The 25,921-nt window shown below is 41.2% G+C and overlaps 1 protein-coding gene across 2 annotated transcripts in view; it reads right to left on the reverse strand.

Moving 5' to 3' along the window:
• svep1 (sushi, von Willebrand factor type A, EGF and pentraxin domain containing 1) overlaps positions 1-25,921 on the reverse strand; it is a 91,488-nt gene that overhangs the window by 47,923 nt on the left and 17,644 nt on the right. For both annotated transcript variants that reach the window (XM_083937098.1, XM_083937097.1), the window contains exons 2-3: positions 17,333-17,588; positions 15,440-15,616 (exon numbers count right to left, since the gene is read on the reverse strand). In XM_083937098.1, coding sequence (XP_083793224.1) covers positions 15,440-15,616; positions 17,333-17,588 — 433 coding nt within the window. The remainder of the gene's footprint in view (positions 1-15,439; positions 15,617-17,332; positions 17,589-25,921) is intronic.

Consider the following 25,921-nt stretch of genomic DNA (forward strand, 5'->3'; position numbering starts at 1 on the left):
TATAAAATTTCACTTCCTGGCAGGTTGCATGTGCCGCTGGCAGGTAGAAATGTACACAGGCAGATGCATGGTCACACACAAACACACACACACGTTTAGAAAGCCCAGACATGGCTTCTGGCTATGGGAATCAGGACGGAGGAGGGAGGGAGGGATGGACAGGAAGGGATGAATGATGAAAGAACGAGCAGCCATGAAATCTAAAATAAAAAGCTGGAAGGTGAATGTGGAGAAACTTGTGTGAATTTCCTTTAAAAATGTATCATTGCTCCACGACTCAAGCCAAAAGTCAGACCCCATACTGAAACTAATTGTGTTTGAATCCTGCACTGGCAGCCAATAGTCTTGTTCTGGGTCCATGTAGTTACTGCCTATGGCTGCGGAGTAAACTCTGCTGCACTGTAACCTTCATTTAGAGAGGAAGTGGACCGTCAGCGGGCCAGATGATCATAAAACAGAGAGAGCCTGCTGTGTCTGGACTGGTTGTAAGCAAAGGGACAGCAGCTGGCTAAAGAGACCTACTGTAAGCAGTAATGATCTTAGGGAAGGAAAGAGCGAGCCTCTATGATCAGAAGCTATTTATTTAAAGTTAAAGCAATAAATGAGAACAACTAATAATGAAGTAGATGATGTATCATAGCATTACCGGCAGTCATACTTTCCGATTCATGTAATTTATTTTTGAAAATACAGTTTTTTTGAATAGTTTCTTTAAAAAAGGACATCAGATTGAAATATTACTTTAATAAAAGGAAGTTGTGAGAATGCCAAGCAGTCATCTTTGAGAGCAGACAGGAGATTAGATAAACAAATGTATCAAAAGTGGCTGTCTGATTTTCCATCGCCGCATGTTTCCTTCATCATTCCTGCACATTGCTGACCGACTTTGACCTGCTCTGCCTTTTTTTTGCAGGATTGGTTTGACAATATTCTGTATCCCATATAAAGAGTAAAAACAACAACAACTGATCCTTTTTTAATCATGATTGCCTGTGTACACTAGCCAAAGCTTAATAATATAATGGATTGTAATTATCTTACTAATAGTTTATTTGGAGTCATCACACATAAACTGTCGTGACAACTCACTTCAGCACTAAAAGTGTATCTGGGCGGTGCTACTGCAGAGGTTTGGTGCTATTTTGAGCAGCATTAGTGGTTAAAAAATGCTGTTTTGGATGCGTTCAGCGCACCGCCCCGAGCTAATTAGCGTTAGCCCTTTGGGGCTGCTACCGGGATTTCTCTATATATGGTTGATCAACGAAAAAACTGTCTCGATGGCTTATTTGTGTATTTTCATGCCGAAAAAGACCACGGGGTCCATTTTTGCCGGACTTACACTTTTAAGATGTTAGCCGTCGCTAACATTTAAAACACGATAAAAATAAGAATGCATCCTCTTAGGATTGAATGGGGAGTCAAAGAGAAAAGACAATGTCAAAACCAAGAACACGGCAGTTCATCTGTTAAATTCATTTCTCTTAATATGAAGTAAGTAATTTAAACTGGCATCTGGCCCGGGAGCCAAACTCACTATCACACAAGAATCTTCGGAGTCTCTGGGGGGAGGCTGTGTTCGATTAACCAGGACTAAAAACAGACTGGGACGGAAACGATGAAAGGCGATTCAGAGTGGGAGCAAGAACATCTGCCTCCTCAGCCACAATGACAAACAGAGAGAGAGGTTTTCATCTAAGAGGGACAAACTCTGCCAACAAAATCCACAAACACACACTTGCCAATCCATACAGTACTCACACACTCACACGTTTTAGTCTATTTCATGTAAGCAAAGTTCTTGTATGACTACTTATATTTTGACTAGTTCTAAAATGTGGTGTTGTTCTGGTAAATGAAAAAAGGTTTGTAGATAAAGTATTATTTTAGTAGAACCTGACTCCTGAAACTAAAATCTAAAACCAGTTCTACGTTATCCAGATAAAGATGTGTAACAAAAAAGGGTTAGTGATGTGATGTGATGTGATGACACTGGACTGTTTTTGTCTGTTTGAGCTTTACCTAGTGAAAAAAAAACGTTTAGGATAGGGTTAAGATGTAGGGCTGGGTATGATCTAAAAATATATCTATATCAACCACTTCTAAAACAATACCTTTTTTTAATGCCTTACTTTGGGAAATATAAGCCTTTTATAACTATTTCTTTATTTAACAAAGTATGCCAAACTGGTCAGTGCATCAGTGTTTAAATAATCACTTTGCCAAAACGAACTATAGACTCAAGTTACCAACATTTCCTGATTAAGATCAAATCATATCTGATCCAAGAATAAGTTAACAAGCCTGAGCATATGATCAGTCAGTCCATGTCTTTATCCAACATTAATCTACTATCAGAAACTCTTCTTTCTACACTAAACTTTCAGGAAACTGCTGCAACTCTTAGTTCTTTTAAATCAAGACAGAAGACTTAATTGTATTTGAATGACATTATATATGTGATTTATATGTTATTTTATATGTGTGTCTTTAAAATGTTTCGTGTGAAACACTTTGAATTGTGCTTTCTAAATAAACTTGACTTGACTTAAACAACAGACAACATATAGATTCAGGGAACATAACTGTCACTGACACACTCAGTAGCTAACATTATGGAAATTATGTGCGAAGCCGACAGTAAAAGTAACAAATATTTCTGTGGTCCTATAATATTTGTGATGCCGTGACCCGATTCTGTCCGTCTGTCGTCTTCAAAGCCAAACAATGGAGACCGAGGGAGTCCACCAATCTTACGAATGGGCTGCTAAATCTGGACGAAGGCCTGGCCACTTGCAGTCAAAGGCCCTCTCACACAAGAAATGTTGTTAAGTTGCGCCCTAAATTCCAGGGTATTTCCCAAAGAAAACAATGTTCACATGCGAGGAAACTTTTCCACTCTTAAGTGAGACTTGCACACTTGAGGTGAATAAACACACAATGGAAATTGACAATTAAAATGTATAGTCTAGCCCACAAAAACAGACATTCATTCACGCAAAGGCCTGACAGAGACATGGAGAAACTTCGGCTCAGTTTGAATGTTTCATTTCAGGTAAACACAGTCTGTTTATACATTAATTCTGAGCCAGCAGACTATATGCATCTCCTCCCCTTATTCATTGCACTATGGTTGACAAGTCGCCATAACAAGAAAGCACCAGCATCTGTCTACCATTCGCCGTTTCATTCACGTGAAGTGTTGGCGTTTCAGGACTTGTGACCTCATGAAGAAGAGTGAAGATGAGTCTGTGAGGTCCCTGTTGTACCCTGAACCTATGTGTATGGGTTGCATCACCGAGCACCAGTGACACAATATGAATAAGAGAAGATGAACGCAAAACATAATGTGCTGTAAATAGGAAAATTCCTCCCTGCTGAAGTGTCCCCGACCATGACACTGGAACTCTTCCAGCTCAAAAAACCCAGACTATTTCAGCTATTTATTATGAACCAGGAAGCTTTCAGCAGCTGGTTTCAGAATCAAAATCCACTGAGTAAAATCACACAGCCAGCCTACAGACAGCTGTCACCTGCTTTAGTTTCTGCTCTGCCTGGAAATACATTTTGCCGTCACAGAATCAAAGACTGAAACCAAGAAGTGCAATGTGTCTGTGTTTGCAGCGATAAGGTTCATATGAATTTTCAAACCTTACTACATGGGTCACCTGTAGCAAAAAAAAAAAATTAGGTATCCCATCCCAGTTGAACATCAGGATGCTCTAAATCACATCGGCAGAGACTCATTGAAGTCTAGTCTGCTCTCCAGCTGGATTGTGGAGTAAAAAAAGGGGGGATGGGGGGTGAGATGTGGCTGCAGCACAGCTGTCCACCTACACAGCCTCCATCTGGGGGGGAAACGGACCTCCACGAACCCCCTGATCCCTGCGATGTGAAACTTCTTGCGTTGTGATGCAAGGCGGTCTTCGGAGAGGAAACTGAGGAAGTTCAGTGGCTGTTCCATCGCTGTTTGCCTGCTTATTATTCAGTTCTATCCCCAAAGGGAGAATGACTTCACCGCAATTGCTAGATGCGTCTTATGGATTCCCAAGGACAGGGAGTCTGTCCTGCTCACTTATTACAGAGTCCAGGAACACTGGGATTCGACAGGCAAAAACCGCTTAACAACTGTACAAACACAGGTTGGTCCTCAGTCTGGTGTGCATGATTACAGATGTCAGTGTGCTGAGAAATGTTGTGATAAGACTGTGGTATGAGCTCAGTACACTCAGAGACAACATAGCATAACATTTAGAGCGTTAACAGTAACATGTTAAAAGAGAAAGGCCTGTTTTCATTTCCTTTTCAATTGTTACGTAACTGTTTCACCAAATTCCAAGGATGAAGGCTGTGTATCAGACGACCACTTGCATACAAACACACACCCCGCTGTTCCCACAGTAGCCTAAGAGTTGGTGTTTCCTTGTGAGTTCAGGATTGTGTGCGTGTGTCATTCTATGTTTCTCTACAGATCAGTATATTTGTTTATGTGTTGTGTGCACATAAAGCACATGAGAGTCATAAACGGACTGAAAACAATTGTGTTGCCCTGTCATCCTCCCGACACCATCTCACACCATCACATGCAAAAACTGGTTCACGAACCCATTTTTTCTACTGAAACAACAATTTCTAGCGTCGAAGGAGCCGCTGGGTCAAAACAGGAGCTGATCGGTGGGTCAGAGAGACAGATGCTTCTCTTCCAGAGAGCTGGCAGCTGCTGACTTCCTCCATCCTTAGCCTGTGACCTTTCGACGTAGCGTGTGTCCCTCTTCATCACCTCCCACCAACTGGAGAGATTTCAGTCAACAGCTCACACGCACAGAATGGGAAGATCAGAAAGTGAAAGGAAGTAGGCGGGACTTTAAAGAGCATTGAAGAGGGTCAGTGAAAATATCCAGAGACGGATGGGGGTCACAGAGAGGGACAAACATGTTAGATTCGAGGAAGGTCAAAGGCCTTGAAATGAAAACGGGAGAAAAGCACTTAAGATGCAAAAGGAGAAAGTCGCTCCACCTTAAAATACCATGGGCACATTTGTCAGTTTAAATAATGTGTGAGTTGTTTTGTTTTTACAAACAATGTTCTGTGTCAGCACACGGTGATGATGGTGGCACACACTCTCACGATTAAGAAGAAGAAAAACAGCATTCTTTGCTACAGTGCGAGTTAATAAAGGGTGCACTATTGATAATTTTGTTGTTGTTTTTTTAATCCACAAAACGTTGAAACAACAGGCTTGTTGGTGTAAGGAAGCCACCATGTAATGTTGTCCTAAGGATCTTTGCTGCTGTGTGATTGTTGTTGGGTTATGACTTATTTTTACGATACAGTTAAGTGCATTAATTCACCACAATACTGCAACGTTTCTTACCTCTTCATAAAGACTAATGGATAGTTTTTAATCAAACTAAATAATATTTTAACTAAACTCTATCCTGGTTTGGTACAATATCACTGCAAAAAAAAAAAAAAAGGATATTTGTTCCCCCCCCTTTTTTTTATTAACAATGCACACAGTGCTGGTACTGAAAAAGACACTGAACACGGATGATTTTCCTTCAGTGCTATGAAACGTGGATATCTTATCATTTTGAAACGTGTGATACTAAAAAGTATTGAAGTAACAATACTTTTGAAGACATCAAGCTCTGGGCAAATTCAGACAATTTATCATCAGAAAAAAATTATAGACAGGATTTACTGTCAGGAACGACAGTTGTTATATCTGATCTGACCGTTATGTTTGTGTGTTTACCGTGCTCGTGGTCAGTCCTCAAGCTAGGAATCAGATCACAGCAGATTTAACAAAATCTTTGCTTGATCCAGCTCTGTAAATGGCTAATTTTAAGTGTGGCACACCTGGTGACACGGTACAGTAGATGAGGAGAAGAGGGGGACGCTGTGAACAGGGGAAGACACATGGTAAATAAAGGAGAAGTCGACGGAGCGATGGAAAGAACGAAGGCCATGGTGCTAATGACACAGCGAGGTTCTGCTTCGCACCGCTGGCTGTTTCACGGCTCCTTGTTTTTCATGCTCTCCTGCAGAGGAGAGTCCTATTAGGCCCAATTTACAGCCTCTCTGCCTCCTCACTCCTTCATCTGTCTCTTTTACACACACACACACACACACACACACACACACACACACACACACACACACACACACACACACACACACACACACACACACACACACACACACACACACACACACACACACACACACACACACACACACACACACACACACACACACAGTGGCCTTTATAACAGTGTCGTGTCTGCTTTACAACATCCCTGACCTACAAACACGGCAGCAGTAGTCATCAATTAAGGCTTTTTACAGACCTATATGTGTCGTTTAATGAGGGGAGGGAGGGTGGAGCGGGGCGGAAACATGTGGCCCAGAGGGAGGGACTAATATGGATTTCAACACTGCCTGTACCTTAACACCGATGTATACAATTTGCTCTAACGCAACAACTTCAAACACGAAATGACATGAAAGACTGTCCGAAAGCACCCGAGGGCGACCCAGACACTGGGCTCTTTTAAAACTCCTTCTCTAGGCATATCTGGTGAGCTGCCAATTTTTTCTTTTAATTGCTGAACCTCCTGTTGCTTAAATCTCTCCCTTTTAATCTTATATTTTACTTGTTAAAGGATTACTAGGTTTATTACAGCTTGGGTTTTTATTTTCAGAGCTTTTGGTCATCATGTCTATCGGTTATAAGGTAATAGCTGAGATCTGGCATCATTTTCAACGGGACAGGAAACACGTGTTCAGGTGATCAGACAAGTATTTGGAAGTCAGTGAGTAATAATTCCTCTCTGCGAAAAATACTGAATCAACTGTTACATTATTGCTGTCATGAATGAGTCTGGGAGAAAGTTTTTCTGTGTGTTACAGTGCTACAACGCTGATGGTCTGCAGCTGGTCCTCTTTAGGTGTTCACAGGTAGGTTTATACGGGATATACGCTGCACTTTTATAACATATAACATTTTATTTATATGCCCATTTCATTCCTCTGTAATCACTTTTTCATGTTTTATTTGTCTGTCTATTATTAAAACAACATCATATCAGAATATCACATAATATACGCACAGGTTGTAAATCACTTTGCCGTTATGTTCTATAAAAATGACCTTTATTATTGAGCTTATTAGTTAGTAGTATTTCTCTGTCTGGCACCGGGCCAGTCACTGAAAGCTCTCCATTTATCCAACACAAAAGATGCATGGCTCTGGGGTGAGGAATCGCTCTCCCTCCCCTCTCTTTCCACTCTGTGCTCACCCAAAAAAAAAAAAAAACATACTACCAATCAGTTTAAGCAATTAATGGGGGTCGGGGGAGTCGGGGTCCCTCCTCAGCTTGTCCTCAGGAAATCCCACGCATTTGCCGGCCCCCTCGCTCATAACTTAGACCCAAACCGTGCCAGAATTCAAGTTGAGCAACTGAAGCTTTTTTTTTCGCCACGAAAACTATTGAGAAACAAGGACTTGGATGGACGCAGACGTACTGTACAGAAGCAGACAGTCTGCTGTGGTTATTGATGCTATGGGGATTAGGATTTGTGCAGTTGGAGGAAATAAAGAGTCTTTATACGCATGTTTATGTAACATGTTGGATGAGTTGGCCAAATTCATTCCTCTGGTAGAAATATATTTACTTTTGAAAACATTGAAGTGCAAATTTCAACGACTGAGCAAACACAAGGCCAGTGTCAAGTATTCGGTCGCTTTCATCCATCTGCTGGCTGAGGTGCTGATGACATTTTGGTAAATGACAAGGTCCTGTATCTTGAAAACCACTGCCTGGAGTCCGAGACATCTGCTGTAAATATCCATGATCCCCAGATGTTACGTCTTAATGCTTCTGACTTCCTGAGTCTCCTCCAGTGCCATCATCAGTCCACATTACTTCCACAACATATCCAAATGTAATGGGCAGTTTGCCATGACATTTGCTGAGCATATCTTGTTGCTACTCAATAAATCCTTTTAGTGAATCCTTTGGTATTTCATCCTGCAGAACCATCAGGAGATATGTTGCTTTTGGAGCATCAATGCTGGTAAGAACAGAAAAACCATCATTTCATCATTTTATTGGGGGTGTAGTCTAGACTTTCTGTTGGTCTTTTATTTACCAGTTTATTATTTTACCAGATCACCTCTATGAATTTAACTTTTACTGCTAATGCTGCTCAAAATAACACCAGACCTCTGCAGTAGCATGAGAAGAGTCCCTACAAGTAAATCGAAGCACCAACAACGTAGTCAGTGAACCCGGAGTTTATTAAAAGAGTGTTTTGAAAGACTTACAAACTGGCCCTGTACCAGCTCCTGTCATAGTAAAGTCCATTCAAGTCGACTACCAAAGTCAATCCAAAAGGAAGGAACCATTGGTGCTTTGTTTTATGAGTAAAGACTCTTCTCATGCTACTGCAGAGGTTTGCTGTTATTTTGAGCAGTGTTAGTGGTTAAAAAAGACGTTTGACTGACTTCACCGTACTGCCCCGAGCTAATCAGTGTAAGCCATGACAGCTGTTAGCGACTCTCCTAGATTTCTCTGTTAATAGTTATAGAAAAAAAACTGTCTCAATGACTTATTTGATGTGGCCGAAAAAGACCATGGGATGATTTTGTGCCGGAATTGCACTTTAATTGTTGTACTACTAAAATTACTAAATTGACATTCATTCATTCATTTTGATATGTTGTGGGATTGAGCTGAAATGTATTGCTGTTATTTGATGAATGCTTATAAATAGGACAATAAACAATTTGTATTGGGGCAAATGAAAGTGAACTTTGTGCAAGAAGACTTACCAAATTTCAAAAAAACATTTAAACATGAAATTATCAGGAAGAGTTTGCCAATTTACACCATTTTAAATAATCCCAACGAGATCAACAAGCAGCAATTACAACAGATTCGACCCAAACTGGTGCAATCAATCATCGTGCCCAAATCAATCAACCTTTAATCCATGTGGCCGAGGAGAAGATGCTCATAAACAAAGAGCAATAAAGAGACACAGTTAAAACTGCTTATCCACTGCAATGTTTACTAAGGGACGGAAGTCCTAATATAAGAGGAGCTAGATTTACTTTGATTGAGAATAGTTTCTAAATGTTTCTTAACACGGGTCTAGCATACATAAATGTACCAGTGATTTAAAAGCTCCCTGTTCTGTTCTGTAATCTGTTATGACTACAGTATGGGGTGTCTGTGCTCTCTCAGGTGACATAAACAGGCCTGGCTCTCCACTACTGCCAGGCATCTGGTATGTGTCAGATCCTTGAATGTGGTATATTTTAATGGGTCAGAGGTGTGTGCACGCAAAGCACGCCACAAACATGCGGCTGTGTGCATGTGTTGATCCCTGCATAGTATATACTTTTATGCAAGCAAGTGTTAGTGTGACTGAGAAGATGATAACCACCAACAAAAAACAATTTGCACCAGAGATTTCGGCCATAGAACGATAGGAGAGAAGAAAACAAATAAGGATTGCAACATCTCTCCGTCCTGAACAGTTGTTGTCATTTTAATTCCTCTGCTCGATTTATATCCACCTCGAGGCTTCCCCTCCTCGGTCATTCACATCGAGATCACAAATATTTAGAGAGCGGCCGTGGTGAATGTGTATCATTCCTTGCAACAGACACAAGGAAACAGTGGCTCAATCCACGCAGAGAGACGGATGTGCGGGTCGAGTCGAAGCTCACTGCTGCCACGCGTCTCCTCTTGGGATCAAGAGGCTTTTATCGACTAAATATTGTCAACATTGAGCAATTCTTCCCGTATCGACTCTGAGGAGGGTGTGTTTTTGTTAAAGCATTCCGGTCAACAGCCCAGATCTTGATAAAAGTCTCATGAAGACTGAGCCAGTTTCAAAACTTTCATATCCAAATCAAAGACATCCATCAATAAAAAAAATACTGTGAATATTTCAGTGGAACAGAATCTACTCACACTTAACACATAACCATTACTGGCATACAAAGAAACTGTGATGCACAAAATAATCACTTAAACTGTATAAATAATAACATAGAAACAGAACTTAAATAATACTTGAAAAAAAGGTCCAGTTACTTGCTTTTCCTGGATCAGTGTTCTGCTCGGTGAATTGTCATAGAGATGCGATGAACCCCTACGTCCTGTACATAAAATTCAACGGGGGGCGAGAAACGACTGAATATACTCTGATCTCATTTATCTAAGATATATGTTTGATGCTTTCATATCTCACTATGCATACAACGCTTCCAATAACATGAGATTGGAGACCTAATAACCCGTTGGGCCACACACTAAAGAAAACGTTACTGCACTAAACTAGCAGTTAGTTCGACCAGGGGTGAGATGTCACAATTACAAGGAGTCATGTCTGATAGGCTACCGGGCACAGGCCCAGGGGCCCAGAAAGTCAGGGGCCCAAACTCATAAAATGTAGTTGAAAAAAACACAAAATGATCACAAAGAGATGCTTAATGACCACACGTAGACACAAAAAGACCACTAAGAGACAAAAAATGACTAAGGGGTTGCAAAATAACCACAAGGGATACTAAATGACTTAAAATAGACACAAAAGAGACCAAAGGAAAAACAAATTGATGAAAAACCATCACAATGACATACAAAACAACTTAAAAGTGACTTAAAATTACCAGAAAAAGATCCAAATAACTAAAAAAAGACTAAAAGTAGACCTTACCTGTCTGTGCCCAGGGGCCCTTAGTCTCATGATCCGTCTATGGGACCACAGTGTTTAATTGAATATCATTAAACTGAAGTTTGCAGATTCTACATTTCTCCACAATATTAATGGACCTCTAGTAGTCTACCTTGAAGTGATTGTTGACACAGTCTCATGTTGATTTGGTCTATACCGTATTTAATGACAAATGAGCCATTTCAATCTGCTGACGAGGATCATATCATGCAGTTGAATGTTGTATTAACCTGATTAAACAGCTACTGTATATCCCTTGATAAAAACAGTACTTTAATTAAATTATTCCTAATAAAGCATAAAATAAACTGTGGGGTAATTTGGTCTATGAACAGGATAGATCCACAGAATTATAAATGAAGCCTCTTCTTCTCAGTGCATCAACGTCTGAGGTAATTCTTGATTATTTAAGCATCAGATCCAAACTAAAATACAGAAAGGTAGAGTGTGAAAGAGAAAAACGCAGAAACATATAAAAGGCCAGATATATTATTATTTATTAATTTATTCTAAATCAGCCTGCAAACATTTTCTCCAAATCTTTTTCTTGTCATCTAACCTGCCTCGCTTTATTTCTTGGTTTCATGCCGTCTTCTGCTCCGTCTCCCCCATTCATCCCCAGCAGAGCTGTCCTGAGCAGAACAAAGCCTGTGCTGACACCACATTAACACAGTCCAGACCTCCTGTCATTCTCTCAGGCATACAGAACAGGCTGATAAGCCAGAATGTGTGACAGGAGGGAAACATGTTGCCCTCCTGCACCCCCACTTCTCTCACTTCATTTATCCACTTCCCCATTCCTCTGCTGATCCTCCTTGATGCAGATATTGTGAGCTTGAGATTGGAATTTGATTGGACACTACAATGTCCTGTTTGGCCTGTCAGTGTAAAGCAAACTGTGTAGGAACTGGGTTCATCATCCGTTTCTATCTGCTGGGATTCCAGTCATGTTTTGTGGAAGAGGCTGTTTCACTTGGCTGTCGACAGATTCATAAACAACACTGCTGTGCACTGTGGGGACTTGGATAGTGTTTCCAACAGAGCCCTTCAGCCAATGATAATAATAATCCACTGACAAGCCTAAGGTTCAGTCATATTATTTTCAGATGTGTCAAAGACCGTTAAATGTGAGAAAACAAAGTCCAAAAAGAATAAAAAACTCTCCAAACTTTCAGTCTAGACAGGGAGACCCCCTGAAGCCACACACCGACCAATCGAGCTTATGCAAGCCAGACCGACTTCTAACTCTGGCGGTGTCAGGCTGCATCTGTCTGCCACTCAAGAGCCCTGGCATTGCTGACGCAGACACTGTACCCATAATTCACCAAACACCTTCGGTTCAGCCAAGCCCGTTGAGGTTAAAGCAACAGATTATTAAAGTGAGACACTGGATTTTTCTGAAAAACAGCGGGAGTTTGTCAATCGTACTTGTATGTTTCATGGTTACGTAAAGCTCTCACCACAAATCTAATTGGTTTTGGAGCCACAATTACTTCAAAAGAGCCTATTAAGTTATTAGAGGATAAAACCTTCAATAAATGCAGTGTTCAAAAACACATGAGGGTATTTCGCACCACTTAACAAAACCAAGACTAAGACGAACAAGGCTAACTGTTCGTTACAGCAACCTCAGTGACACATACTCCAGCTCGCTGTGGGTACATATCAGCTCTACCGCATGGAGATGACGACTCATAGACACGACTCAAAACAAATTAGCCAACTCCTCTCCCATGAGACATTGTTATATGAGTGAGTGAGAGACAGACGGAGGAAGCCGTCCTCGGTTGTGGTTGCAGCGTCTCGCTGCGTCCTTCCTTCCCCGAGCCAGTTGAGCCAACTCTGCAGTCTGCTCTCTGCTATTAATTAAACCATTAAAACAGATTAATAAGCAGAGTGGGGCTCCAGTCTCGACAACATCTGATGAGAATTAGGGAGGCGTCCTTTTGGCACGATGGCCCCTGTGCCCTTTCCTTTGACTTTCACTACTCTTCCCTCTGACACTTTCCTTTCTCTCTGCAACTTTTTAAACTCTGATCCGAAATATTTAAACTTGTCAGTTGCTCAAATGGCCTTATTCCCCTGCTTGTCTGCCTGTTATCTAATTCTGGATTGAAAACATGTGGGTACAGAGAGGAAGGCCTAGAGGGCAAACACAACCAGGATTATGGCCCATTGTTTCTCATTATTAGAGCAGACTGCTGTCCAGATTTCTGCGACTTTCCTCTACAAAGCGCACTCAGATTTTCTTTTCAGTCCCTTGCTCCCTCCCACCTGTCTACTCTGCATGAAGGGTGTCTAAATGTGTGGTTTAACACAGCAGTTACTTAAACACACACACACGCACACACCAGCCAGTGCATCTGCTAGTCGTTCTACTCTCCAACAATCACACAGACGGCTTTGTTTCTCTGTGACTTTAGTGATTACATATTCAGTAAAAATAATGTATCAACCTTTAACCTTACACTTAAATGACTAAGACCACCTGCATGAAATTGCAACATTACGCTGGAGATTTAACAGAGCAGAGAATGGACAATTAAAAGACAAATTAATGTGTCACAGCACAGACTGCTGGCAAGTGTTGTAATTTGGCTGTCAGCAGCGTTGAATTGATTTGAAGCAACACACTCAAGCAAAACAAAAGTAATGCAGTAGAGAGTTCATCTATCAAATCTGTGGTGGGAACTTTCAAAAGAATCAAAGGCTGAATTTGAGGGTTTCTCCTCATAAAGAAGAGCCACCGCCTCACCACATCCACTCAGCAAAAACATTTCTGTCTGGAGATCATTAAAGATGAATCTCCTCTCATCTTACAAAGAGAACCTCTGATTGTGGGAGTCAGCCCAGTCAACTGATGGAGAGAAAACAAGAAGAAATGTCTCGATTTATTTTTGTGGAGTTTAGTGCATCATGGCGTTCATTAAATCATGTTAAAATAACACTAAAATGAGACAAGGAGGAGACTCAGAGGAAGATGATGGGAAAGGTAAATGTTTGTGTTTAAGAGAAAAACAAGACAGAGAAAGAAAGTTCACCTACATCCCATAACTTCACTCTCCACTGAAGTGTGTTTACGGCTTTCTTGAGTCTATAATTTAAAATATTCATTCCTGTAGTTTACAGCTTATGAATCTGTATAATTTTCCAAACCCAGGGAATGATTCCATATGTGTTTATGCCACATTAATATATGCACGGACCTGCCTGCGTTTGCATCTAAGATTAACTTTTTACAGTTATACAAACACACACACGCAGACACACACACAAGCGCAACTTTAGCTGAAGATCTTATCTAAAATGAAGTCCTGAATGAAGTCATCGTAGAGCTCCAACATTATAAATAACCAACGGTAAAGAACAACGGGGTAAAAGCCAGAGCATTCTGGCAACACATGAAACAGATCTTTTAGTTCCTCAAATGGATACGTATGAAACAGAAGTGGGAGGCGAAACAATAAGAGCCACAGAAAAAAAAGGTTAGTTTTAAAATGACAGCAGCCTTTTTGTGCATGTGGAGAAGAAAGAAAAGGACGTATAAGATGTGATTTAAAGGAGGAAATTGAAGGTGGAGAGCGAGAACCCACACAAAGACATCACTGTCTCAGTCCTCCACCTCAATGGTACATTACTGTGTTTGTTGATAGTGATCTGCCCTGTGGGCGGCTTACACTGCGTTAAGTGGACAGGCTGCTTATTTAACTTTCACCCGTAGCGAGGTCCTCCGGATTTGGAGGAGATGTGGACAGGTAAAGGAGACGAGGACATGAGGAAGGGAAACTATAAGGAACTCTAAATATCTGTGTCTGAAGTGCTGCAAACTCAGCAAAAACAAAGTTGGTCAGGTTGAGGAAGGAAAAAACAGCAAATCTAAACACGCCTATTATTGGTTCGTTATTTGGTTGGTTGTCTGTTGTAACTTTTAAAGTAAGGCTGTTTGTTAAGAGGAGTTTTGGGACTTTTGCTGCTGAGGAGGACGAGAGTGGCAACTAGAGCCCGACTGATCTTAAATGGTTTGATATTGGCATGTTACGGACATTTTCTATCTATCAGCGTTATCTGATATGCGACGATATTACTTTTTTTACAGAGCATGTCGGTCATTTAGCTATTTTATTTCTCATTGCTTATTTATAAAATTGGGTGACAATGTAAGAAATTGTATGTTTATAAATAAAAATGTTAAATACTGTTTTATGAAGCATATCAGTAAGGCTCCAGGAGCAACTCACATCAGTGAATCCACACGGAAAGTTGTGAATCAACATTTTCAGTTAGATCTTTTGTCACATTTTTCAACAAACGCCTTAAACACACACATAAAATACCCATTAGCTCCTCAGGATACAAGCATTTTGGGCTGATTTATCTCATACTTGTCCGACCCGACAAGTCTAAGGGTAAACTTGTACAATGTGTTATTTGGTATCAGTGTTTTGCCCATAATAACTGTGCTGTATGAGCGATTTACAGATAAAATCGTCTCCCTCCTCAAATGCTGGCAAACTCATGAGGCCTTCCAGATAAATTCAAATCATTACATCACTGCTCTCTACTCAGAAAAGGAGAGACCTTTTAAGATGTTGAGTGTAGGGAGAAAACCAGTTGGTGTGAGACTTTGCTGACACAGCTGAGATAGAGTTGAGGCTGGTGAAATGTGGCACACATCAGTCTGTCCTACCTGTGCATTCGTGCTGCAGACCCTTGCCGTAGTATCCCTTCTCACAGATGCAGTCGTACTGTCCGGTGTGCGTGCCGCACTTACAGCTGGCCATCAGGTCGCAGCAATCCCTGCCTGCTTCACACAGAGAGGAGCAGAGCGACAGATCTTCCTGGATGTAGCTGCCTGTGGGGAGGTCTGAGGGTGGAAAACAGACACAGAGAAGATTCAGATTCACCACCTGGCAATGCGATCATTTAAAGCAATTCTTACCTTTCTTGCATGTCTCACAGCGATTCCCTCCAAAGTCCCGCCCTCTTCCCCCTGCCGGACCTCTGATGCTCCCCCGACACGTGGGCTAAGAGAAATGCTGCGCTCGAGTGTAATGGGAAGTCCAAAGTTTCGAACCTCAAAATAGGCAAAGGTCACTGGACTGCCTGTTAAAGTGGAACCTGCTACTAGCAAATCCGAGGGAGATCGACCTACCCTGAATTCGCTAGTAGGAGGTTCCTCTTTTAGCATGAACAGCGTAGTGAAACAGAGTAACAGATGACAAGCTCTTTTTATATTTTAGTGCGCCATATGCTTATTACAAAATAAAGATCGGTAAAAATGGCTTTAACTAAATTTTTTGAATATTACATTAAAAATTGAGGTTTCTGGCACAATTGCACGTATTTGCGAAGTGCAATGAATGAGGGAAGCAGTTTTAAAGGGTAAACTGGCAGCTTCTGTGCAGTATGCCATTGAGACTGGCAACAAGCTGAATTAAACACAGACTTTCCACAGACTTCTAACAAGCTCTGCTCAAGAAATAAGAGAACAAAGTGAACACCTTCACCACGGAAATGCATACATAAAAATCTACAGTGCTTGCAAACCACAGAAGCAAATGCCATATCCTGATTCCCCCAATAGATTCCTCCAAAACACACTGGCCACCAACAAAGCTCATAAATCACAGCAGAGACATTTTGTAAAACAAATTGATTGGGACTGTAACCAGGAGTTGAGACTGATGCCAGAGCTACAAGGAAACTTAACTTTCATCTCTAGAAGTCAACCTGCTCCTCTCGATTTCATCTTATTAAGAGGAAGACAGAGAGGGACGTAGAAATAAAGACGAGAAGTCAGGTATAATTTATGCGATTTCTGGGTGTGTGATTTGAGACAGATGGACCGAAGGCTGAGCTGATAGTATGATGTGTGCTGGCTTTCATTCTGACAACCGTATCCTGACTAAGAGATCTCTACTGCTGCACCTATACTGTCTGGGATTTCAGAAGCAGTATAGTGAGGGTGTACACTTACAGTCTGCAAGTGCAGGATTTATAGCTTACTACACATTCAAAGCTGGACTCAAATGTGATATTTATGGTGATATTTCAAGTTTTGAAGCCATGACTGAATCCCTTCTTTTCAGAAAATTGTGGGAAGTCCCCCTAAAGTATGGGAAAAAGGCCTCAGGCTGTTCAATCTGTAAGTAAGTGAAGCCTAATGGCTGTTGGCAGAACATAAGAGACCAATTTACATTGTCAGATCCCATTTGGAATATTATCTGCTTCCTTTTCAGTAAACATTGAATTTTAGGGTCAAATCCTTCACTTAAGAGATATTGCTAAAGGTTAAACTGTGACGAAAGGAGAACTGAGGCTTGAAAGACACAAAGAGTAGCCGCGGTAGCTTCTCCTTGAATTTACCACAACACAGGGTTTGATGTAATTCTCTTGTGCAGCTAAAATGGGTGAAATGGGAAAAGGAGCCAGATTAAAAGTTTTTACGGCTGTGAAGTGAGATCACAGCTGTGTCTTTGGATTGGGGTAAAATCTAAAAAAAAAAAAAAAAAAACCCTGTACCATCAGAAAGAAATAGCACAACAAATCATCTTAAGTAATATTCATCTGTCCTTCATACCTTCATGCAGCGCACGACGAGCCAGGGCCTCGAACTCGGCAAAGTTGTGCACCAGGTAGCAGTGCTGGTCCTTCGGGTGCGAGGCCATGTCGTGAAGCTCCCTGATGTTACCTTGCCAGATGCCCAAGGTGAAAATCTCAACACTACGTTCCCTCAGAGCTGCCGCCACCGGACGAGGGTCCCCGCCATTGGAGTAGCCGTCAGTGATCAGGAAAATGACCTTTGTGGCATTAGCACGGGAGTGACGGAGGATTTGCTGTTAGAGAAGGGAACAGAAAGCCGTTAAATTAAGGATTTATTAATAAAAATGAAATCTGATTTATAACACTTTTACTTCATGTTGGTTTAACTTTGACATCACACTTTCAATGCACCAGAAATATTAAGCTGACAAGCGAGACAAAATGTGTCCTAGTTAGTGGAGTCATGCTGTTACTGTTTGGCATGGGTTGACCATTCAAATACACACATCCTGTTGCTCTGCCTGACAGCACGCTACCAAAACAGCTCCAGCTTTAGTGACATGACTAAACTCAATAACGAAGAACGTCACACACAACCACTAAAAACAGCCCTCAATTCTAGGGTTCCTCAAAACCCAACATCAGCAAGACAGGCAACGAGGGCACGGTGGGGAGGAGGGACAGAAAAGAGGAGAGAGCTCTACAATTGTAATTATTTCTCCTACAGTCTACGCAGCTGCTTGCCAGTGGTCCAAAACCACCAGAGAACACTGGGCAACGCAGACCGGGCTGCTGTGTCCGCCCCAGACACCGGCTACAGTTCCCAAACTAACTTTAGCCACCATTTACAATCCGACACATACAATTAGACAGGACATTAAAGTCAGAAACATGTCTTTATTTTCTCTGGAGTTAAGAAGAAGTAAAAACAGGACCATCTGTGGAGGCCAAGCTGACAATAGGTTTGTTGTGAGGGTGTTTCAAATTAGGTTAAAGGGATAGTTTGTTGTTTTTGAAGTGGGGTTGTGTGAGGCACTTATCCATATCAGTGTATGACCTACAGTTATGGCAGACAGTGCGCCCACAGTTTGGAGAAGCAGGCAGGAGTACCCGCACGGAAGATAAGCAATGTACTGCTGTGCACAGGGGAAACAATTAAAAGTTTTTTGTTTTTTTTTAGTACCTATATTCATAATATTTTCAGCCCTGTTTAACGTTGCGAGGGGGGAACTGAGACTGTTATCTATGCTCTCGTCAAAGCCACCAAACTCCAACAGTAATTCTATCTTGCAAAATACAGCGGGAGTTGCTGGTCTACTGCTGCCTGGATTGGTAAGATAGATAATTAGTTTTGTTATCCATAAGTGAGTCCATTCCATAACACAAAGAAACTAAACTGTACAAGATAAAGTTACTGTATTGTCAATGGAGTCTGGTGGCTTTGAATAGAGCGTAGATAACGCCTTCAGTTACCCATCTGTAAACCTTTATCAGGGTTGTCTGACAGAAATGTAAAGTGATGAATAACTGTCTATATATATATATTAGGTTGTGAAAAAGAGGGAGATTTTCTGGGTTATCAGCCCGACCCTCAACACCCTGCCCCATATAACCCTACACTACAGATGAATAGAAGAAATACAAGGATGTGAAAGTAAAATTACTTTTAATTGGTCTTTAATTTATAGCTTACATTGAAATAAAAAATAAAAACATAGGCCGACAAAATGTACAAAAAAAGGATCATGAAAAGTCAACATGTCAAATTGACATCACAGAAGGTCGAGTGTGAGGTGTGTGTTCACATTCCCGTGCATGCATGCCTGTGTGAGCGTCCATTCTTTGTGCTGGTAATTAGGCCTACACCCGATGGATTTCCGGGTACAATTTTATGAACCTTAAAATAAGGTTATTGTCTACTGGCAGTATCTATGGACCTCCATGCCGCAGAAACCACCAATAATAACATCCAAAAATGTAAGTGTTTCATTGTAACCTTTCATCCAATGTCGGAGCGGAGGGCAGAGGCTGAGACTAGGTTGACTAAGGTGCCAGGCTCCACAAAATTATGCGTAATGTGCATGGTCACGTGTGAAGGAGCTCATACTGTCCTCCAATCTGATCTGGAAGCATATATCCCACACAGAACACCGATTTTATATTGTATATCAATATACTATTGGGGGATTATCGGGATAAATCACCAGTCGTGGGCACAGCGGGAGAAGGGTTAAAAATCACGAGAACCTGCTGAAATCGTAAGTGTTGGCAGGTATTTATAGCGTACACTGAAGCACCTTAGCCGCTGCCCCCATTCACAGTCGTACATTTCTTATTTTCCATGCCTGTCCTCCTGCCTGATTCTCCAAACTGGCGTGCTGACCAACATAATAAACTGATTATGAAAAGGAACCTCATTTAACCCCACTTATAAAAAATCCAAACTATCCTTTTAAGGTTATGTGGATAAGACACTGTGAACAACAGATAATGAGGGAAATAAGTCAAAGCAACAGGTAGAGAGAAAATCACAGAAGAAAAGAAATTAAAGGAGGAGAACTAGCAGAAAAAGATGAAGTGAGTAGGACAGATATCTGCTTACTTACTGAAAGCTAGAAAGGTCCTGAGTATATTATAAAGAATTAGAGGGTGAGAGGGAAACAAAGGATGTGGTGGATGAGTTTTCTGTATTCTGAGTCCAAACAGGACGTAATAGCTAGCCTTCACATGACAGACTGTAAAATACGAGAGGTGAAGCGAGAGGAGACACGCAAGGGTGTGACCAGGGAGGGAAGCAGAGCAGGAGAGAAAGCTCTGGTCTTTATTGTCTAATTGGCTAAACTTCAAGCGACTCTGGCAGGAGTAATTACAGAGCCTGTGAAGCGAGGGAGTAAAAGGAGGATGGAGAGAGAATAGAAGAGAGGGAGAGCCTGGTTTCTCTGATCCTCAAAGCTCCGGGCTGCCTGCTGCTCCGGTTCCCAGCCCGAGGAGGTTTCGCTACGGCCGCTCCCAGCTGTCAGGGCGCCCCATCAGGCCGCCGCATTAAGCAGAGAGAAGCCCTCCCTGGTGCTCTGTGGATCCTGCCAGCTGTCAGCACTATGATATTTGCGTCTAAGCGTTAACCTTTCAGGTCGTTTCGTGTCAGAACTCAGTAACACCGAACAAATTGATGTTTGCACACTTGCTGGTATGCCTAGCTGTCTCCTCTTCATGTGTTAATATTGTATGTGTTAGTGTTTCGGGGTGTTTTTAGGTCTTTTATTAGGCGTCTGCTCAAAGTGCTTTTGGGCCACAGTGGTTTCTGCCTTAGCCATGAGTCAGTGGCTGGTGTGAGCGACTGCGGAGATGCCACCAAACGGAGCATACGCATGCATACCCACTAATAACACCCTCCTGATTCGCCTCCGCATACTTTAGGTCAGAGTATTAACATAAAGACGACCGCAGGAGCCAGTATGTGGGAAGGGGCTGCCCCGTAGTGTAACTCTCTGCATGCACCTTATTGTTCAAGGCATACAGTGAACAAGGCAGCAAGTAATGATGCAGAAATGGCATTTAACTAATAAACACAAGCACGCAGGCTGCTTACGGTGACAACAGGATATTAAACCGTCTTTTTGTGTGTACAAAACGCATACATGTAGTGGAGAAAATAAGATCCTGACTGAATGATTACAGAATCATTATAAATGTCCACCTGTTTTTCCTCATGAAAACATATTTCTTTCTGATCATTACGTCATTCTGTAATAACAGAGAGATGAAGAAAGGGATTAAAGAAAAAGTGGAATTTCAGCTTCAAAGGTGAAAAGACGTGTCTGAGACGAAGCCAACGTGCTGTTAAAATAATGGCAAGGCAAGTCACTTATTATCTCGTATACATCCTTAAAACGTTAATCTCCCTTAAACCAAGTGAAGCCGCTTAAAGTTATGGATGTGAGCATTATATAACTATAGTCTTAACTATGATATCGCATTATTTTTCCTGGCAACTGTTGATCTCAACTGTAAAGATGCTGATTTGCATTGCACCATTCTAACCTGATGTTAAGACTCAAGATTACATAAATAAATTTAATGAAAATGCAGTGAACAGAATTTAATGAAGTGTCACTTTACTTATTTAAGCTACTCATCTTACTCTGTACTTGCACCTTGAAGATCTGCATATCAGCTCAAGGCATCTATGTGCCGTACATCCTATGCATTTCTTCAATTAAGCACTTGGCAGACGCTTCAATGCTGGCATAGTCCAAAGAAGAAGATAATAAGCCGGCAGCAATGGGACGGTTTAAGTGTGTCTGGTATGGAGCTGTTGATATCTGTCAAAGCAGCAGTGATAGCACAGGGACCAACAGGCCTGGAGGGATTAGTAGTAAAAGCGCCGGATCCATCTCAGATAATAAAACACCTTGAACGTTGGCAAGAAGCAATGGAGAAAAAAAGAGAGAGGGAGAGATGAGCGTCTTATATATATAAAGCTTTTTATACAGTAGAATCACATTCACATACAGTAAACTGTACAGGAATAGCACACTGTTTTGTTACAGCCGCTTTATGGTTGGGGTTTGAGTCAAAGTCGAGCAGAATCAAGTATTGATCTGCTTATTGAGTTTAAATGCCCTATTAAATTTACAGTAGAGTGAGTACAAATACTCCACTTTTATAAGACAGATTACATATTTGCTATTTAGATAAACAACTACCTAGAGTTAACTAACTGGGATTGTGTGCACAGTATTCTTTGGCAGTTATAAAGGGACTAAAGAATGAAAAAGAAATTTGCAACAAATCTGGTTATTTTACCAATTTGGAATCAGATACAAAATTGACATGTCTTCTTGTGACACTTAGAATTTAAAGTATCTGCTGTATGAAAACCAAAAGTACAGACAGGCATCTGTAATTTAAGAGTTAATAACACCAGATTTCATTAGGTCATTGGAAGATATAAAGGGCTGGATAGAATTTGAGATAAAGTACCTTTGTGATGACAATTGTTTTTGCGTGTTTTGGAGTAAGGATTTAAATCCGTACCTTATTATAGAAAGAAGTACCTGCTGTAATACTACGTTAACTTTCCATTTATGTTTCAATAGATTTCGTTTTTGAGATCAGATAGAGCAAAAGTTATTGGTAAAACAGGTGCCTTTCTGAAAAATGTTCTACCATTGTTGTGTAGTAGTAGTGGTTTTTGTTTAGGCCATGACGTACACCATTGTTTTATTCTGTTATTAACTGAATGTTTTGTGCTCATACCATGATACTATGGTCAAGAGCTGTAAATAAATACATGAAATGAACTGTCTGTCAAAGCTCAGCCATATGTGTGATACCCTTCTCATACTCATTTTCCAATCCAAAAATGACCCACCATTATGAATAAACCATATAAATAAAACCACCAGTCCACCGATGAAAAGCACGATCCTTATTCTGACGGACTCTCCATCTCCAAACAGATGCTTGTATGATTAGGACTTCAAAAGCAGGCACCTCATTGCATTTGGCAGAAGAGTCTAGGAAACCTTTCCACACCTTGAGGGGCCATCGATGGTGCCAAGGTACCCCAGCTGTTAATCAAAGGCTTATATATGCATGGCAGCTATTCTGAATGCTAAATGAGGACCCCCCCCCCTCCATCTCCACTGCACTGCTGGCCTCCCATCAGCCCCTCCTGTGACTTTGATCAGAGCCTGAACCCACCTGGCTCGGAGCAAAGCTGGGTAATGATTTGTTTCTTTCTCCACTTACAACAACAGTGTGCACCCCACTGCATAAAGCAGTAAAAAAGTAAAAATGGAAAGTCATATATCTACATTGGGATATTAGTCAAATGTATACTTTTATTTAGTTCACTTCACAGGAAGAACTGCACGCTTACAACACATTCTCTTGGAGTTTTCCCAGTGGGACGTATATGTAGGACCCAGAGATCAATGAGAGTCGTTCGGTTGCCTGAGGTGCACAGCATATAGATGAAGTCAAGGTGAACACCATAAATAAAGTATTACACGATGTAATTCAACTACTCAAAACGACTGCCTTAATAATGACCAAAGACAGGCTTGATAAAAGTAGAACACAATGTTGTCTACACTGATAGCAGGGGGGATTGTAGTATTTGAATGTGTAGGTGTTGCAGTTACTGTGTCCTGCAGCAAACTAAAAATAAGACTCATATAATGTATGTTTGTTATACCAATCATGTACAATACGATGACGACCTTTAGGTAGTCAAACTGAACCCAAACACACGGAAACGATGGAGAACCAGTAACAAATCAGATTCAGAAACTTATACCTCGAGCTTATCGATTGCTTTTATCAATGCCGGCATGTTTTTCTGACAGTTGCACTTTGAAAAACAGTGACTTCAAACTCTGTGTCTACACTGCTGGAAAACTTGCAATAAGAGGGAGTCATGGCGGAGAGGATGAAATGTTTCAAAGCGTGGTTTCATTAAACGACAGTGCAGCTATTGCAATGTCTGCAAAATGATCGTTTCAAGTAAGAGTCAAACACCAGCAACATGCTGAAATATCTTTCTACGCAACATGGGCTACTGCCTCCCAGCCGAGCAGCACGTCTGTTAACAGAAACCATGCACACTGTGTTCAGACTCAGAGATTATAAAACAGTTGCATTGACGCTGAACTAAGGCCTCCTTTTTTGCCCCACGAAAAAAATTGATCAGGAATCAATAAAGAATCAGTCCAATAAGAAGTATCGATTCTGGCATTACTTCATCAAAACCCATGCCTGGACACAAATCAATGCGCTCCTTTCCACACAGATCATTCAGTGGTTGATCAAGGATCAGATAAAAGCCGTCTGTATGATGATGAACTGTTTGTGTAAGAACTGCCAGAGCTGAATGTTATTTAGGCTTGATAAGATCTAGTATTGATGTTTAACAGGATACATTGTGCTTCTGGAATTGCACATTTGGGATTTGTGTGTTTCCGTCTTGTGTCACAGAGAATGAAAGACAAGTCTTCCTGTTACTCTCTTACATGGGTTTTTCACTTCCTTCAGATCCACCTTCCAAAAACAAAATCTTTATTTACAGGCATTCCACAACGGATAAAAAAACTGCAACCCGACTGCATTCGGAAAGCTGTCTCCCCGACGGTCGGAAGTGAGAGCGCTTGTTTGGACAGGCTATCTGCTCTTTGCTTGGGTGGTAAGGATAACAACAACAACTCTGCAGGGGCCCCAAAGAACAACGTGCACACACGTACACACAATTACAGACCCTAGACTCAACTTTGGTATTAGTGAGCAACATCTCTGAGACACATACTTTGGATATTTGAGATCAAATATGTTCTTCCGAAAGATAATTTGTTTACGGCACAAATCAGTAATAAGCCATGATCTTTTGTCCCACAAAGATCTTGATTTTGTTCTTCCTATATTGCACGCTTCAGGAAAAGCACAGTTTTCATTACCTAGGAAGAGGTTTCTGATTCACAAATAACTGTGGTTGGATCCCATTTGAAAGGCAAATCAGGAAATGTTTGGACTTGAGCGCACATATAAAAGCACGTTATTTTCTTTCTGAACAATTGCCTCCAAGCTCCGATTCCACACTTCATGCCACATCATCTCTGTTTCAGTAACTTTATTTCACAAAATGTTCCCTCTTGTGCTCAGTGGGTAGCCATAAGACAAACAGTACGGGTAAGGAGATTTGTTTCCACAAAGGCCACCCAGGAGGCTGAGGGCCATACAGGTGGCTTTGCATGTGTTAGCCCATGTACTGCAAATCATGCATACGTAACACTAAATATTTCCTTAGGTAAAGTTCTTCAATAAAGATTTTAGATTGACTCCCTCTCATCCTGTCAGTTACTGTTCATGACAGTGTGGTATGTAAATCAGCTTGTAGAGACTTGAAATTTGCCTCAGAAACAGCAGCCACTCCATCTCATGAATGTCAGGTCATCTTCTTTCTTTCTGTCTTTTTGGCAAAGTGGGTTATCTTTACCTGCTAACACAAGTTTCAAACTCTCTGAGGCTGGTACATTCAACACCAACTATTTAGGAGTGGCTGCCAAAAGAGCATTGCCCTCAGAGGCAATGCTGAAAAATGGTCTACACTCCCAACTGCACTATGACAAGGAGCTATAATGGATTAATAATTAAGGAGAAGAATTGTTTCCTGTGATGAATTATCTAAAAGTTTATGGGAGGCTTTGGGAGACGTTCTGCAGTAAAGTATGCACAATTTGCTGTTAATGGACAAAAACATGCAAACCCATTAATCATGCATGCAAGCTTCCATTCTTAATTACTTCTCTAACGCGGCAGTTAGGTCTGCTGAACCCACGATGCTGCGGTCCAGCTGTTTCTCCACAGTCATATGCAAATAAAAGTGACACAACCAAAGGCGCATGACACTCAGTAGAAGAATTATACCAGACAGCAGACGGTGTCTGTTTATAGCTCCTGTTCATTATCAACACTGCAGAGCAGAGCGGCAAACATACTGGAACTGACACTGTCATAGATACAAGTTAAATCTATTATGCCATGTCTTATTATGAATTAAAACTTAACTAAAGTGTTGGGTGTGGGAGGCTTTACCCAAGACACAATTGGTCAGGGCTCCTCAACCATT

The sequence above is a fragment of the Echiichthys vipera genome (genome assembly GCF_963691815.1).
Source record: "Echiichthys vipera genome assembly, chromosome: 22".
Taxonomy (NCBI): Eukaryota; Metazoa; Chordata; class Actinopteri; order Perciformes; family Trachinidae; genus Echiichthys; species Echiichthys vipera.